The sequence below is a fragment of the Apis laboriosa genome, unplaced genomic scaffold (genome assembly GCF_014066325.1).
Source record: "Apis laboriosa isolate Shangri-la unplaced genomic scaffold, ASM1406632v1 scaffold218_cov154, whole genome shotgun sequence".
Taxonomy (NCBI): domain Eukaryota; kingdom Metazoa; phylum Arthropoda; class Insecta; order Hymenoptera; family Apidae; genus Apis; species Apis laboriosa.
Genome location: NW_025222359.1, coordinates 171,295 through 190,443, shown reverse-complemented (window position 1 = coordinate 190,443; position 19,149 = coordinate 171,295). Strand labels below are relative to the sequence as shown.

The window sequence follows — 19,149 nt, the reverse complement described above, 5'->3', positions numbered from 1 at the left end:
ATTTGGATACTCATTCTTTGGGCCAAGTCACCGTGATTCCTACTGTTTTCGTCGAACAAAAATAAAAAAATAAACTAAATGGAAATATCATTTCAAATGATTCTCACGAACATTTGCAAAAGAATTTAATTCAAAGAATTAATTAAGTTTAATTTTGCAAAAGAATATTGTGCAATCTCTTTTTGTCGAACGATGTGAGAAGGTTAGGTGATTCGTTCTCGATTCATGCACGTGTGCGATAATCAATAAAATACGCGGGGAAGAGAGAGGAAATAAAAGGGGAAAAAAAAGTTCGATGAATCGAGAATCGAACACCGTGTAATTTCATCCGAGTTCCGGCTTGGATGTCACAGCTCCGGCCTCAGTCAGTTAATTAGTGGAATTTGAAAGACAATTTTTTACAAATAGCACGATATATTTCCATATGATTATAAATTGTATATTAATTAATATTCGAGATAAAAGATTAAATTAATACGATTCGTCAAATTTGATGTCTTCGCACATATATTCTGTTCAAGAGATCAAAAAAACTTTTAAAATCCACCGTAAAACAATTATTCTAATTAACGAAATAAAATCCTGTCGAAACAGTACTTCAGGAGATAAAAAGTATAATTTTCCTCCAAAATATTAATTTTGGAATACAAATTTTAAGATTTCTATTAAATTTTACATAACTTTTGCAAAAGCAATTTTTAAATTCCGTTATTTTAAAATAACTCAAAATTTTGTTGTTACGATATTGAATTGAAAGAACGATTAAAAAAATATTCAAATTCAGCAAAACAACATTCCCATTTATTTGAGAAACGAGTTCAACGCGTACAATCTATTCAACGAATGCTCGGTTTGGAAAGCATTGCCAAAGAATCTCTTCTTCCTTCGGGAGGCAGTATCGAGGGACATTTTACGGGAAATCAACGAGAATGCTTTGTACGTTGGCCAAAAAGGAATCGAGCAGGAATTGCTTCCAGATATTGACGTAACTAGCAGAATTCAGTGAATTGCTATCACGATCCTGTTAATCGAACGACATGCGATTTATTCCGCTGACCCAGCTAAAGCTTACACATAGCGACATGGACACGATTCGCGCATTGTTGTTGGTCGTTGATAAATTGTCGTTGAAAACCAATAAAATCACGGCTCTATATATTATTTCTGCATTAATGAATCAAGTTTTCAGATTCGAGTAGTTAAAACGATATTCTTTGAACTTTGTTAATTTTCATCGATCGATGCAAAAATATTTCTTATACGCTTTATCTTTATCGATTTTTTCTTTTGTTTTATACCGATATTTTTTATGAATTCTTTTAATATCATTTCGCAATCAAATCGTAAATTTTATTTCTAATGCTAGTAAACTATAAACTTCAATATAATAGGATGCATTGTATAATTAAATCTTGATTTTGTTTTGTTTACAATATTGTAAAACAAAAAGGAAACGTTATATGCATTATTATTTACCTCGAGATAGATTTCGGAATGTGGATTAAAGGTGTTGTTGACCGAGTGGAGAGAGACGTTGAGGTGCGGCAGGCCGTGGAAGACCTTAGCGAGCTGCGGTACCGTGTACTGTTCGGGAAGCTGCTGACCGCCCGCCATTTTGGAGAACCCTTGTCTGCCGAAAACCCCGTTGAAGAGCTCCTCCTACTCGTCAAGACATGCTACGAGACCTGGAACAGAAAGAACGGGTTAAGAATTGCTCCCGGCTTTTTCTTCCTCCAAGATTTCTGTGACTTTACGCGTACCAGGAGAAAGAAAATAAACATCTTCGTTTCTTTACTCTTTTTAAATAATATTCATATTAATATCTAGAATATATTAGATAGAAAAGAAATAAGTCAAATTTTAAAAAAGAATCAAACTCAAAACGAAGCGAATTGAATTACAATTCGATTATTTTTCATCAAGTTAGAATATTTCAATCTTCTTACAAAGATTGATAACGGATTCGGCCAAGTGTTCAAATATTTATGAACGATACTGTACGTTAAAAAAAAAAATATCGTGTCCTTTGTCGCGCTCTTTGGACAGCGAAAAAAGGGGAAAAAAGAGAGCGGCCTGTGATGGATCAGCAAATCAAGTGAGAAAATCGATTCTGCACGAAAGAAAGAAACCTGTTATATTTAGAGCGGACCGATTATCCGATTTGGCGTGTAATTAAACCGGTAACCGCCGTGCAAAAAGGAGGATCCAATTCTGTCTGGATATCGTTTAGTTTTCGAATCGAATCGAATCGAATCGAATCGAACGAAGGCACGGATCGAACCGTGCCCTCGACGCGGTTTAATCTTTGTCAGATACGTCGACGTCGTCCGATGATGTGCTCTCTTTATCCTCCCTCTCGCCCCCGCACTCTTTGTCACTCCTTCGAAACGCTTTGCCAGGCCTGATTCAATTACGCTCGAAGCGCCGTTGTGGAAGCAACGAGCGCTTAATTAATGAAATCTGTGCCAGCTGCTCCATTCCGCTCTCGTCGGCGACGATACCCGACAAGAACATGTGCCTCTTCCGGAAGTATCTCGAGATTCTTTTTAACGAATTATTACCCCTCCCCGGCGGCTATATTCGAATGGAATCACCGAGGATCTCCCCACCGGACATCGGTTACCTCCTTTTGTCTACCTCCGTTTCCACCTCCTCTTCTCCGCGAGACATTTCTTCCGTTTGCTTTTCATCTTTTTCTAGTTTGTGTTACCGTGAGGAATGTGGATTTTTATTAGCCAAATCAAATTTTTATGAACGTGAATAAAGAAATGGAGGTTAAATATCGTTAAATATCGAGATTTGCTTTATATTCTTTAAATATTGTAACGAGCACTTTGCACATTTTCCGTGTCATGTGCATTTTGTATATCTGTTATATCTGTAGTTTAATTATTATAATGTTATTATAATTATAATATATGTATATTAATAATTTTATGTCTATTAGCATATTCCATTCACAGCATTTATTTCAAGGTAAATACCTTTCTCAAGTACGCAATTGTTAATCAACCCTCTAAATCTCATACATATTTCCTGAACATAGAATACCACTCTCAGAAAATGAATTTATCATAAACAGTGGGTGTCACGAGCCACTCGAAATTGTTTGTCTTGCCAAAATTAAAGACAAAATTTAATAATAATTTCTCACCAACTCGAGCATTATAATATCTTGTTGAATCTACCATGTGAATCTAAAATGTGAAAATTTGACATTGTAACGAGGCAAAGATCGTAAACTGAAGAGATTGAAATTAGGCGAATTGGAAGTACGCACAATGGGGGAGAAATCTTTGATTACACAGCATCCTATATGCTGTGGCGCTTGATTTACATAACCGCCGGGTTCTATTCCTCCGTTCCATCCCTCTTTCGATCGCCACACCCACGCATACATCCCTTACACCTGTCCAATTCAACTGGCGAAACTTTCGAAACACAATTTTCCAAAGCGATGTGCCGCGAAATTTTGCATTCGAGATGAAAAGAAATACATCTTCCACGAAGATCTTTCCACTTGTGTTCCGTAGGATAAATTCGAACGAGCAAATGGAATATTAACATATCAAGTGGCGTAGAAAATTGATGATTTCCGGCAATATCCTCGGATACAGGTCGACCAGCTCTGCAACTGGAATCTTTTAGTTGCACGACATCGTCGATTGCAATCTTCTTATCTCGTTTTTCCTTCTCTTCTCGTTCCAGTGAAATATAACAGGATATGATCGTTTGAAGCAGAGAAAGTTGTTTTTTTTTCTCTCTCTTCTCAACGTGTATCAGAAGATTGTACAAAATTCTGATAGTCGAGGAGGAAGATTCGAAGAATCTTCGTGTTGTTTAAAAAAATTAGAACCTTCCACGGATCGGAGTTGAATCTATTCGATGTCCTGTGCACGATATAAATTGATTCCTTTCCTTCATTGCACGCCGTCATCAATTGTGTCGACCTCTTCCTACTTTCACCGTCTTTTTTTCCCCTCCTTGTTTTAGGAACGAATAGAAGAACGATCGATCTAAAGCGAAATATTTGCTTCCCGCAGACGATTGGATATCGATCTTGATCTTAATTTATTTAATCATAGATCGGTCTTTTCTATTACGTGAAATTTCTCGTTTCTTATGTTATTTAATAATTAAAAGACTTATTTTAATATCTTAACTTATTAAAAAGATAGAAATCTCGATATGTAAGTATTTTAATCAAAAATGTAAAGTAAAATAAATAGATAATTTCAACGTTAGAAGTAAAAAATTAAAAAAAAAAATCAAATTTTTCTTCTGTGATCTTGATAATATAATTACAAGAGAATAGTTAGCCTGAGAACGAAAGATTAAAAAGAAAAGATTGGATTATCTGATGTATAAGAAACGACCTAAAATAATATTCCGTAACCAATTACACTCTCTCCAGATTATAAAATAATCTCTTATCAAATTCAAGATTTTTTTTCAACATAATTATGAATACCCGAGAATTCTCTTTAAACTTAACTAAAAAAAAGAAAAGAAAAATTGAAATTTTCTTGCTTTCTTCTTATTCGATATATATCTTTCGAACTATCAACTTATATTTCCTAAGTTTAAAATTTTAACTTATCGAAATCGTGTCGACGCAATTTTAAACGATGATAATTGACACGATTAAGGATGAAACAAATTTTCTGAAAAATATATTATTTATCCAACCAAGAAGTATCCTCTGTTTCGGTGAAACGATCGGACACGAGCCTTACTTTGCATTCCAGGTCACAGCTCTTTGTCGTGGTCGTCGTTTGGAATTATAAACACAAGCCCGCAGAGAGGAGCGGGCTTTTTATACGAAATGGAGGAAAAAACGACGGAGGTAAGAGCAGAGGGAAGTTTGGTCCATTCTTGAACTTCCTCAGACCCGCCTCAGAACACCGTGGGAAAAGATCAGCTGCCGCATGCCGGCTTTAAACTACATTACACCTGGTCTCTCTCCGGACACAATGTCGGCCATTCCAGCCTTTTCTCGAGGCACGTCCTCGCCTCCATGTTATTTCGATATTTTCGACGGTTTATCCGTACGAATATCACGAGATAATACCTCTCTCCCCTCCCTCCTCCCTCGTTCGCCAATTTAAAATTGAATATTTTATTGAACAGACTCGATGAAATATTACGTTCTATCACAAGATTGTAGATTGGAGCCAGCATTATTCCCAAAAGGGATTAAGGATAATAGTTAAGTTGACTAACTTGATATCTGATTCATCGATATCCACAAGACATGTAGTTAGTCATGCAAGTTAATATAATAGATAAAAAATGAAAATCTTAGCAAAAAAATCGATGAAATAAACGAGGCACATATATATATATATCTATTGACAAAAACCAAGAAATAAGGCAATCTTCCGACACTTCTTCGAAAAGAAGAATGTTCTTTGATGCTTCACTTTCACTATAAATAGTACGATAGGTAAGGAAGGAAGGGTGAAAAATGTATAACTCGCGGAGCTTGCTCACAATATATACGTGGCGGGTTGCACCACAGGCTGCAATCACGGCCGTTATTGTGCGAGGTTGCTCTTTCGTGGTTCCCATAGGCCATGCAGAGGCAACCAGCTGCTCGAGTATGAAATTCTTCGGATCCGTCAGAGGCTGGATCAGCGGCGGGAGACAAGTGCACTCGTTCTCAGGTGGCCGCGCATACCGCCAAGATAGCGGCGGCACGCCGTTTGAATAACTTTGGCCAAACTATTCGCGCCGGCCATTTCTCCTCCGCGCACGGCGTAATTATTCGAACGGATACCATCGAGAGCCGAGAGTGATCCGGGAGCGGAGTTTAATCTTGGCCGGCTGCAAGGTCGCCGGCTGCTCGATCGTTCCACGATTCTGACGCACGAAGAGATCGTACGGTGATTTCGAACGGTCGATCGGGTTGTTCGAGGGGCATACCTTTTGGGTGACGAGGGAGGCCGGGTTTGCGTTTTTTGCGAGAAAAACGGTGGAAGATCCTTGAGTTTATGTACGCGGGAAGTTGTTGGCTGTTTGTCGTAAAATAAGATTAAGAATAGAAAGGATTATTATTTATGAATTGAATTATCTCTTAATTGAGAGGCGTAGATAATGCAACGCTCCAACGATAAAAGATTTTGAAACGCTTGAAGAATTTTAAATACGTTACTTGAGAGTTGTGTTATCTTGGCCAGTTTAGAAAGAGAGAAGAAAAAAAGTGATCCGAATTAGAATCGTGTTGCGTGAACATGGTGCATATGGTGATTAGATTAGAAACACGTGTTCGTTTGATTAAGAGCAATTTAAATTTAAACAACCTTGATAACCTTCTATGCTTAAGTCTAATAGATATAACAAATACTTATTACAAATTTAACGATTTTTTGAGTAAACGTTCTTTTTTTTTTTTTTCTTTTCTTTTTATTCCCCCCTATACAAATATTGCGATAAAACATGCCTGTCACTTGGAATTTCAAAGATATTTACAGAGGTTGATTAACTCTAGACACTTTACAACATCTCGACAAATATTGTCGTGTGCAATGGCGCCTAGCTCTCAAGATATTACTTACATATACATATATCTATTCACAGGAGAAGATTGACTCATGTCTCTGCATTCACGATCTCTATCTCTTCAATCATATATCCAATTCACCATTGATGATCTATGTATACGAGGTATGATTGTTAAATTTAAAAATTATTCTACGCGTGAAAACAAACGAAAAGCACTATATTTTATTTAAAGATAATTTTATCGAATTAAATTTCGAATCAATCAAATTCACTTTTGGAAAATTTCCAAACCAAAAAAAAAAAAAACTCTTAACAAAAACGATTCTCATTCTCTTTTCATATTTTTCCGCGATAAAATTATTCCCACTTGTCCAATGCACATCCCGTGAATTTGACAATTTGACCCGAAGAATCGCGGATTAAAATACCTTATTAAAATACAATATATACGTACGCAATACAAGTAGCTCAAAGGATCACGGAACGTTTCTAACTTTCCACGCTTCCCCCTGCATCTTTCATCCACCGGCCACGAAGGTTAAACACATCGTAGCGTAGGAAACCACTCGCTCGTGTACACGTTGCATTAACAAACAAGCCCGAAATTGTTGCAGGAATCACCTGAGCTCCGCTGGGAGGGAAGCCAACGCGATGTACAACTGGATTAGGCTCATCGGGGGTACAATGGTGATTAACATTTACGAGCCGTGTTCCAACCGTGGCCACGAAAGAGTCGCACATCATCGTTTGTGTGCGATATCACGCGACAGAAACTAGACTACCGTTCCAGTCATTCCTATATCCTCCTGGAGCAAAGCTTGCTGGTCTGTAGCAATTAATCCAAGAGATCTATTACGTTATATCGTTCGCGGGGGAAAGTTCCATCGTGGATGGAACGGTTGTTGGATCCTGATTCCGGTTAATTGCCCTCCGGGGGTTGAAACGTTTTTTACGGGGATGTTTGGTGGATTGAATTTGGAGATGTGCGGAGTTGACGAGGGTGGGGACGAATCTGCATGAAAAAATAAGGCGGAAATGTAGAGTGTTATTTCAGGAAATCGATTTATTTTGAAATGAAACTTTCCATAATGTATAAAAATATGTTACATTCTACATGCTCGATTTATTCTTCCATGAATTATATATATAGGTTATATAATGTATTCGTGAGATAGATCTTTGAGGAGGATCTAAAGCAAACACAAAAGTTTGGTACGACAAAGATGATTGTAAAGATTTTTTTAAGAGTTATTTTTTAAGTTTTTGAACAATCTTTGCGTCTTGTCTCGATAAACTTAATGTTTAGAGGATTTTCAAGAAACGTTGAATGAGTTGATCCCCGATAATCCAGAGATATAATAAGATAAAATTATTGGAATCGTGCGAGAATTTCGTGCGAGAATTTTCGAGGAGAAATTTTAAAAATGAAAGAAACTGGTAGAAAAGGGAAAATAGTAGAAAAGGGCAGAAAAAAACGAGGTTGATTGAATATCAGGGAATAATTAAAATTTCTTATTTCCACAGTAGTGCGGGCAAACGATTTCGCGGTTATCAGGATTATCTTATCAGGAGGGAATACTTTTTACTACGTTTCGCGCACTGTTGCACTATGGTATTTCTTGAGACCTTTTCGCCTTCATGTTTTAAAAATTCCATATCGATCCACGATATTATTCGTGCGAATAATAAATAAAACGTGTATTTTACATGTTGCTCCACGATAAAAATTATTATAATCAAAAAGTTACACATTTATCTTACTTCCGTAACGCCAAGCACATATTTCCGTATAATGTTACGTAATACTTTCGCGGTAATTTCACTAAAAAATTAGAAAACCGCAAGTGTTTTCGATCAAAACAAGGACATTGAATTTCAATATAAATTTCCACTTAATTAACTTCGATATATATATATATATGTATATCACATTTCCATCATTTACTATCATTTTACAAAATTTTTAATATTTCTTTATTATTTCTTTTTCAAAAATAATCAAAATTGAAATGAACACTCTCTAAATACAAAAAAATAAATAAATAAAATAAAACAAAATAAAAACTTACTGTTGAATGAATAAATGGAAAATCAATATATATATATAGATATAGATACAGCGAAGATAATCTCGATTTTTATAATGTTTTTATTGCCGTGAATACGTTTTACGTGGCATATACTTGTTCACGACCGGAATTGCACTAAGAAAATTCTGAATACGACGACGATAGATATCGAGAATCATGACTCATAAACCGATTTCACACGATGCCTCGATAATTCATCGCGAAATTGTTTAAACAAGCTGAATAATTTCGTATAGCCGTTTTGAATACACAAACAACAATATACAACGGCAATTCAAGCATTAATGCGGGAATGTGCGTAAAATCAAAATGGCGAGCGGAGCCACGATTAATTATTTCACCTATGTAATTTCCATGGCGATCATCGTCAGATAACCGCGATTCTTCCTCTAAAATGCTGTATTATTCGAGACATTCCTCTGTGAAACGAGAATCGTTAAAGATTAAACGAATCCCCGAGAGATTCGTAACGGTTGAACCTTTTAAGAATTCATCGATTCGAATAAAGATTCCATTCATTTTTTTTTTTTTTTTTTTTTTATAGTACTTTGATAATTATGAGAGATAACGGTGCACGATACAAGTAGTTTGTATTTTTATCTATCGATGTGGATCTCGTAGAGACAATCTTTTTACCTGGAATTCGTGCAATTTTAATTTTTTTTAATTCTCGTTGGAATAGATATATCTACGATCGAAAAATGCTTCCTGAAAGTAATCGTAATTAAACGTCAATTTTTCCGCAAATTACAGTTATTATCACGAGAGGAAAGAAAAGATGGAGTTGAAAAATGTATTCACTGGGAAAAAAGAGGTACAACTCCTTGTCAAATATTTTCTAACGAAATTACAGTTGCTTTCAACGTTTTCTAAAGCTTTCGAGAGATGTTCGATTTTTAAAAACTACTTCTATTTGGATAGATATTCGAGATTAAAGAATATTAAAATACCTAATCTAATAAATATTTTCAGAGCGATATTTGTGTTTTAAAAACTTTAAGAATATCTGTTCGAAGAGATATTCGAGGTTTAAAGATTCTAAAATATTTATTGAGAAACGATATTCGTGCTTTAAAATATTCAAGATACCGAAGGATTTTCAATTTTTTTAAAATACGAGAGATATCTATTAAATTTTACGAGCAATCGAGATGATTGAAGGAATATTGTAAAATGAAATTCTATCTCGAATTATTCAAGAAGAAGGAATCGAATAATTAGGGCATGATAAGCGACGAAAATTAGCTATCTAGTACGAGGAACACTTCAGGAACAAGTTTGGTGTAGAGGATATAGTGGATTAAATCGAGGAAGAACTTTCCTTTGAATCCTGTTCTAAGTAAAGTGAAACTTTCGAAGACGTGGAACGAAACGGAAATGTAATTTGAAACTTGAGGAGGTTCAACCCTGTCAGACTACTTCCATGACCACCCTTATAAAAACTAAACGTTTTTGATTCTCCAACAACATGTAAAAACAAATAAAGAAAAATGGAGATAATTGTTTTAAAAAAAATTGTTTTTCAATTATATTTCATTCTTGATTTCTTCACTGCTATCTCTTAATTATCAAACTGAATATATATAAGAAATCATGGATCCATATCCAATGATCAAAATGTATTTAAATTAAACTAAATGTATTTGAACATATCTGAAAATATTTAAAATGTTGAGAGATCTTGGGATGGTATCTAAAAATGATTAATTTATTCTTTATAATACATTTTCTCTTATGTATTCTTTTACACTATTACTTAATAGTTCATATTAATCGATTATAGAAAAGAATTTATTTTCCAATTAATTAGTTTTCCTATTTAACAAAGGAATCATATCTAAAATTGAGAATGCAAGCCATAATCAAAAACAATATGCAAATATATGAAATGATTCACTGATACAAAAACAAAAATATCTTACTCTTAATTACACATACTCACAACAATATTCTAAAATTAATCATCACTTTCCACTAGATAATGAATAATTAATTAAATGGCAATCATATCTTATATCATGAACGTTATAAAAACGTTGCAATCAATATTAACATGCACCATAATTTTATTCTCATTTTACTTCGTTTCATACTCTAAACTTTCAAGCCGTTCCAAGCTTCTCTCTTAAAAGCTCTTGAGGAAGCTTTCTTGGTCGTTTAATGTCGCGACTATAAAAAAGAAATCATGGATTATCATGAGTCGTTTAAAGACACGTTCAACCTGTTCCTTGTGTTTTCGTTATCCGAGTATAAAGCGGACAGTTATTAACGTTAAAAGCTCGTTGCAAATGAAGCTCGACAGCTAGGTACGACGAGCTATCGATAGTCATCTTCCACGAAATTGCAACGAAACTTTTCCACGTTCTGAGACAATGAGAAAACTTTCTCGAATTGACTTCTCCCTCCCTCTCTCTCTCTCTCTCTCTCTCTCTCTCTCTCTCTCTCTCTCTTCCTCCCTCTGATCTTTTTCCTTGTTACCTCTTGTTTTCTTTTTTCTTTTCATTTTCCCTTCTCTCTCTCTCTATCTCTCTCTTTTTCGGAAAGTAGAGATGGAGGCAAGTGATCGCGACGTAGACAGAGCATCGGATATTCGAAATTTCCGTGAAAAGTTTTGCGCGCATGAATTACCGAGCTGAACCGACGGATGCTGATCGCTCGTTATCATGCATGCAACGCCCGTTGAATTTTAACGTGCTCGAAACGAGAATCAGACGAAAAAGTTTGATTAAGTCCGCGGGTAAGGTAATTCGTTTGTTTTCGAAACTTGGCGTTTGTTATCGACTCACTTTAAATTTCAACTTCAGATTTACTTTAGATTTGTATTTTGTATTTATATTATTAATTTTGTACAAACACGCGATGGGATAAAAAGACGAATTAATTTGAATTATCGTTATATTTTTAAGTTTCTTCCAGTTAGAGTAATAATTGCTTCTCGGTGTGTTAAATAATAAATAACAAGTTTATAACGTTATATAATATAATTTTATTTCTAATATGCAGATATAATGTTTAAATAGTAAAATTGTTTAATTAATTCGCAATTAATCACACGTCACCACCAGCCAACATGGCGTTGCTGGCAACATTTGACTACCAACACGTTAAATTTTCAAACAGAAAATCTATTTAACGTTCTCAACTAATAATCGAGTCTAAATTTTACATTATCATATAATATGTATTAATGTTTCGAATAATTAATTTTTAGTATAAATTAAAATTCGATCACAATTCTCCAATAATACTTTATAAAATATAAAATAATGGAAAAAATGACGATGGTTAGAATTGAAAAAAGATCACATAAAATGTTATCAATAAATAATCACCCATATCTTTAGAATTTTTAATTTTAACAGCCGTAAATGTTATTATAAATTTACAATTAATATTTCTGAAAGATGATTTCTGAAGATGATCACCGATATTACGTTACATTAATACATTAATACAATAAAATAATACAAAAGATACAAGAATAACATAACAATTTTCATAAACAAATATATCGTCCATTACTTGATAGATTGGAATAAGAACAGATTTCGAGTATTAAAAATCGTATACATTTGTTAACAACAATGACAATGTTATCTCCAATTAATTTATTAAATTAAATCATTCGTAACGAATACAAAATCGGTGAAGTCGGATAGAAAGGATCCGAGGTGAATCATCGTTTTAACACGCCACAGATTGTTCACTGCTCGATCAACCGATTGCATTTAAACTTCCTGAATATTTCCGGCCGATGGATGTTCGTTAAAGATTCATTTAACAGATAGCATACAACTGGAGAGCCTACATTGAAACGGTTGACCCGCGTGCGCGAGATCCAATCTTGGTAAAATTTTCCAAAGAGAGATATAATGACGTCAGGTGAAATCGGTCGAAAAGAGCGACTATATTCGTCTTTACTTACGAATCTACATTCACAAATAGCAAGATAGAAGTCAAGAATAGAAAGAAATTAATATTCGATATCTAAGAGAAAATTCTTTTTTGAAAGAATGATTTATCAAAGAAATTTAAAATTGTGAGACAGGTACAAAAGATATTTTACTCATGATGATTTTAATTTTAAGTCATATGATTTGGAATGGAAAGAATTTAACATTGGATAAATTATATTCCAACATTATTTATAGAATCTGAAAGAAATACTGTTCTTCTTGAAAATTTAAGATCTAAAGATCATTAAAATTTCCTACGAATTTCTTTAAATTTATCATTCTTTGTGCATTTTTAAAAAATATTTAAAATTACGTTAAGATTAAACATTTAAACAATCATTATTAAATAAGAATTAAATTTAAGAGTTAAATTACTCATTCTAATATCTAATTGTTAAATATTTTACCTACCAATCTACAAATATACACACAAATATACAGAAACTACTTTATAATACTTTATAATAAAACTTTACATCGAAAACTTAACATCAGAATTTAAAAATATTAAACCATCGTGCACTTTATCTCTCGAGAATCTCATACGCGAAGAAAAGTTTAAATATTAGTTTCTAAATCTCGATGATTCACTTTATGAATTACAATGAAATCGTTTAATCGACACCCTCTCGATTCACATTTGCCCAGAACTCTAAACACCTGGCACAATGAACGGCACCAAATTGTTCCACCGAAAGTAATTATACCGACTCCCTTAGAGTTTCGGGCTCGTGTAAGAGCGTAAGTGAGTAAGTTGGAATCAAGTTCATTGCAAACGCCACGATTCCTAATGCCACGCCGAACGAATGGCAAGAATCGATTTATCTTACGCGATTATACTTTTCAATGGATCGGCTATTATGCAATCTTATGCCGGGACTTGGAACAAAGATTTCAGGGACAAATTAAGACGCGCATATCCAATTGTTCAACGCGTGTATCATTGAATGGAATTAAACAGCGTGAATATATTTCCGACACAATGAATGCCAAGCAACTTTATTGCGTTAGCTTCTCGTAGTTTATTAAGTAGCGTGGCAAGTATGATTCTGGAAATGGAATGATTAAGACAGAGATTAGTCGTTTCTGACTTTCCTTGATATACCATAATGAGTGATTCAATGTATCGATTGAAAGACACTTTGGGAAATTTAGTTTGTATCATATAAAATTTTTTATTTTTTCTATATAAATACGTAGTAATCATGTATTCATCTTGTTGTTGATATTTATTTGCACAATCAAAATGATTAAAAATAAGATGATTAACAATCAGGACATATCGTCAAAATGGCTTAAAATGGGTCAATGAACATCATCCTTTGAAACGAAAAAGGGAATGAATTTTTTTTAACGCAGAGGAAACTGATTCACGCATTCGTTAATGTATGATTCACGATACAGAGAAAGAGGATGATAGTTGTACATGTAGATAAGCTTTTTCTTTTTTTTTTTTTTTATTGGAATCTTCTCAGAAGAGATAAATTTGAAGATGATATCTACTTACATATGTATACGTATAAAAGAAACTTTTATTAATCCTCGTATTCGAATCGATCTTCAACGATTCAATTTTTCTCCAACTTTTCCTCCTCTCCTTTCTTCATAAATAAGAAGAAAAAGTTCGCCACTGTTATACTCGCAAATTTACATTATCTTCATTCACTTTTCCCATTCAAAGTTTTCGATCATCGCTTCCGTTTTACGAGGCTTCCGTTTTCTATCCCTTCCAGCCTTCCTCCACGGACAAAAGCGACAATTTTCTTCCACGTCTTCCCTGCACACGGATAGCTTTTACGAGCAAATGCACAGTTTACGATGGCGCGCGGAATTATTGCATTTTTCTCCTCGTCCCATGCCCCCCGTCCCTTTTTTTCTCTCGTTTTATCATTTCTAAAGAAATGCTTTATTCGCGATGAAATTGCATCGAGAGCCTTCCAAGAAAAATATTTTACGATCTGCCATGACAACATTTACGATGGACAGAATCGTAGACACCGAAGTTGAACCAACTATGTTGTTTCGAATTTCTATATTTCGCGTAAAATTCTGTTCCGCTCCAACCATTAACCATCGGTATTACTATTATTTTTTTTTTTGCCTCTTCCTCTTTTTCCCTTTTTTTCGTTTCTTTTCTTTTCTTTTCTTTTCTTTTTTTTTTCGAACAGAGAGCTTTTAAAATACGAGAGCAGGAAAAAGTCTAGAAGCAGCGACGTAGAAAAAGAGGGAAAATTTGAATCCCTTGTGTTTCGGGAGGTAAAACATTTTTTACGGGGCAAGTTGGTTCGAGGCTTGTCGACAGCTTGAAACGTTGAAAAACTACTGAAAACGGTGGCCTGGCTATTCATGGCCTTGGATGGAACGGCGACGAACTACGAGCCCACGAGGAAGAGGATTACGGTAAAAGGCTGTGTTGGACGACAAATTTGAAACGGCCGCGTTCAAGCGGCCCGGATAATTCGAATTAAGGGGGCTACTTGCACTTTCCATCGGCACGGTGTCGTAAAACGTTTGCAAGATATCGATAAAGATCATGAGATGGAATTTACTGGGAGGGGAATTTTAACGTGGAATTTTTGATTCGTAACTTTTCCTTTCTTATCCCACTTGTTATAATTACTCCATCGATTTCACGCTAATCCATACCTGAGTTTAATCTTCAATAATTATATTAATCAAATTCTTTAATACAATTATAAAATACTATACGATATGTATCGTGAAATTAAAGGAATTATCGAATTACCTATAAAATTTCGATAATCGTGCATGAAAAATCTCGTATCAGGGACAGTCTGTCATCTGTCAATACAATCGAGTGATCGATTCCTTTTTTTGTACGCATTCTCGAAGAGATCTGTATGACTAAACTGCATTGTGCTAAAGCCCTCGATATGCGTCACAACGGGAAACGAGGTGCATACGAATCTCGAAAACCACGTTCCCAATGCGTTAAGCACAAGAAAGCGTCAAATAGGTCATGCTTCGTTATCTTTCTTTCGTTCGTGCCCCCAATTCTCTCCATCCACACGGAATATCAAATCGAAACGATGCGAAGAACCAACGGCAAAAAAGTTATCGTCAAAAAAAAAAAAAAAAGAAAAATAAAAAAAAAAAGAAAATAAAAAATCCTGCCTTTGTACCTCCGTGTATTGTGTCCTCGATAATCTAAAAAATTTCCCTTGGTGCGTATTCAGGACGGATTTTTTCGGTAAGCGAATATTTCCTGAGCGCAAGTTCACCGTCGATTTTGAATGAATCATGAAGAGTGTGATTCGTAGCCGAATGTACAGGGTGTTACAAAACGGCACGGGCGTTATAGAACGAGCAAAAATGTATCTAAAACAAAAAAATGACAACGAATCAGAAAAAGAATATAAGATTTTCTCAGTTTTCGAATCTAGATTAAATATGCGTGTATTATTCCACACTTGAGAAGAAGAAGAAGAAGAGGAAGCAAAAAATAACGTGGAATAAAATTTGTTCGTTTAATTAAAATTCAAAAATACATCGATTAAAGCTTTACATAATGAAAAGCTTTCAAATTCGATTTACTCGAAAAGATACCATTCCTCTTTTTCGACTTACTTTTACACCTCTTGAACCACATACCCCGAGACACCCTGTACACGACGAAACAGCGCATACGTCACTCGTTCCAACAATGTCAGCAATACGTCGAAGAGGAAACGGTGGAGCGATAGTTGAAGAGGGAGAACGAGCGAGGTATACGAGCCGAGAGGATAGAGTGCCGGAGGAGCGAGCGAGAGAAAGAGAGAGCGCAACGACTTCCGCCGATCGATTTCTGCGCTCTCGCGGTTAACTCCCGCGTGCTCCTTTATGCCACGCCTTCCCGCTCCCCATTCGATATCTCGCCTCGGTTATCGACTATTTAATCCCGATCGATCGAGATCCTGTACACCCGATAACCGATCATCCCTCCTGTCCTACATTGATACTCGATCGCTTCTGCACAGCGTCGATTAATCGACGTGAAATTGATATCCCAGATCCCTATAACCTTCCGATTGTTCCGTGACACCCGTTTTCGGGCTTTCGAATTAATTGGTTGCGGTTTCCTCGTGAAGTTTGACAGTTTTAAGATACAGTGATAAGCTGTAATACCGGTGTATCTCGAACAGCGTGATCCGATATCGCGGTCCCTGCGGTATCTTTGATTCGGATCGGGGATATATTTCGGTACGTTCGTTGATCTGGTTTTTCTTTTTTTTTTTTTTAAGAAGATTTACTGTTTGAATTTTAAGAGGTAAAGATAAGATGTGTTCGAGTTTCGTTATTAAAATTAGGTAGAAAATATATCGCGTTGTAAAGATATGTACGCGGGTTCCGGGCGTGTTACGAAGAGGTATAATGGCGAAAGATAAAGAGAGTTTGTTACGAAGCGGGGAAAAAAAAATCTAAGTTTGAAATGATCTTAATAATGATAATAACCGAGGAAAAAGTTTATGCGGGTTTTACAACTATGTAATAATTTTCTTACTTTGTTACCAACGGAAATAATTCAGACTTCCATTAGAAGAGAAACACTCTATACGCATTTACGAACACTTGCTACTTATGAATAACGTATCAACGAAGCTATTAAGCTATTGAAAAAGTAACGAGAGAATAATTCAATGTTTTCAAACGAAAGATCACGAAACATTCTATTCAATGGAATTGAAGGAAAATTTACGTATATTAATTATACGTAATTAATACATCGTTAAGAAAAGGAAAAAAAAAGAATAGAATCAAATATGCATTGAAATATTTCTTTCACGGATTAATTATTAAATGTACAAATTATTAGGAGAAAGAAAATAAATTTCAAACATCTGCGTTATAATATTTAACAATAGGAAAAGAAAAAAAATATCAAGAAAATATTTCTTTTAAAATTATCACCGCATTCAGATATGTCAAAATAATAATAATAATACGATGTCTCTCATTACTGAATCGCGATTGTTCCACGCGCCAATCGATTTCTCTTCTTCCGTCTCTGCGAACCGGAAACTCGAAAGGGAAATATACGGGGCCCAGTGATCGAAGGAGGCGCGGCGATAAGGAGGTCGTTTGATAAAAGTGTACGCTTCCAGTGAAACGAAATTACGGGGACAGAGAATGGAAATGGAGGAAAGGGAAAACTTGCCGCGACGCTATTATCCGCGTAACAGAGTTAAACCGCACCCGTCGCCTGTTACAAAGATTCAAAACGTCGATGCTCCGCGGCGAAACTCCCTTTGAATTTCTCCATTTCTCGTATTCCTTCGAGCCAGTGAAACGACACCGAGAAAAATTCCACAATTAAATCATTCCTTCCGGAGTAGACGTTTTCGATCGAAGATATTCGAATTGATCGATTCTAATTTTTATATTAATTAGATATCGGATAGAAAGATACCTTGATCGTCGATCGACGTGAAATTTAAAGAGGCGATAAAAGAATGGATCTTCGAATTTTAATATTGATGACTATCTATATCTATGTCGATTCACCAGAAATCTGATGGCTCATTTCCAAGAAATTAAAAAATTAAAAATCAAACGTTTTGCACATTAAAATTTTCCCAAATGCCTAAAGTTCTATAATCTATAAAATAACATTTTGTGATCTTTGCCTTACATATAAAGAAAGTTAAGAAAATTAATGAAAGTTCTTGTAAAATGATTATATTAAAATTTTGTGATCTTTGCCTTACATATAAAGAAAGTTAAGAAAATTAATGAAAGCTCTTGTAAAGTGATTATATTAAAATAAATAAGTTAAAAGTGACGAGTGTATTCTCTAAAAAACACTTTACAACTCATAGGTTGGGAATCACTGTTCTATTGGACGACTATTGATTTAACTGATTCAATATCTCGAATCATTTCAGGCTATTCGATCGATGCTATTCGCGCGTCTGTGATTTATAAAATTTATTCACTTGGAAATTGAATTGACTTTAAAAAAAATTTTTCCTCGAAATTAAAATACATGATAAAATGATATGAGTATTTCGAGTATTTTAAAATTTATTACAATACCGAGTATATATAAAATTTTATAAAATTTGTGTTTCATCATTCAGTTTATATATAATAAAATAGTACCATCGATATATCGATGTATCTCATTCCAAAAATCAAATTTTAAATTTCAAATTCTTTTTCAAGAATTCCATTAATAATAATTCGCGATTCTTTCAAATATCAAGTATTACACGTTCATTTTTCCTATTCCCTTGGCAAGATGGAACGGGAAGAAAGAGAAGAAGGAAGGAAAAGAAAGGAAATCACGAAGCGCGACGCAAACACTGTTTAAATCTTCAAAGGCGCTTCTCTATTTCGGCGAAAGAATAAGTCTACTACGGGATCTCTTTCAGTTCTTCATATTATCCTGGCTCTGCTGTCGGGCTTCGAGGAACCAATAATGTCGTTCAAGGAATGATTACGGAATGCAAATACCGAATCGAGTTCCTCAATGGGAATGCGAGTCGGTTCCTGGAAGCCAAGTATCGATTATTAAAATCTTCGAACCTCCGAAACAATGGATCAATACGAAGTAGATCGATCGCTAAAATTATATTTTTATGCTAAATAGAACACCGAGC

General features: G+C 34.8%; 1 protein-coding gene across 7 annotated transcripts in view; it reads right to left on the bottom strand.

Annotated features, from left to right (window-relative positions):
- Positions 1 to 19,149, bottom strand: part of LOC122712760 (protein tweety) — a 42,654-nt gene that overhangs the window by 12,046 nt on the left and 11,459 nt on the right. For 3 of the 7 annotated variants that reach the window (XM_043932630.1, XM_043932629.1, XM_043932636.1), the window contains exon 2: positions 1,477 to 1,685. In XM_043932630.1, the coding sequence (XP_043788565.1) occupies positions 1,477 to 1,614 (138 nt within the window). In that variant the 5' untranslated portion in view covers positions 1,615 to 1,685. Of the gene's footprint in view, positions 1 to 1,476; positions 1,686 to 5,493; positions 5,800 to 6,557; positions 6,882 to 6,958; positions 7,096 to 19,149 lie in introns of those variants that run through there. The other 4 variants (XM_043932632.1, XM_043932631.1, XM_043932633.1 and 1 more) reach the window with 4 other exon arrangements.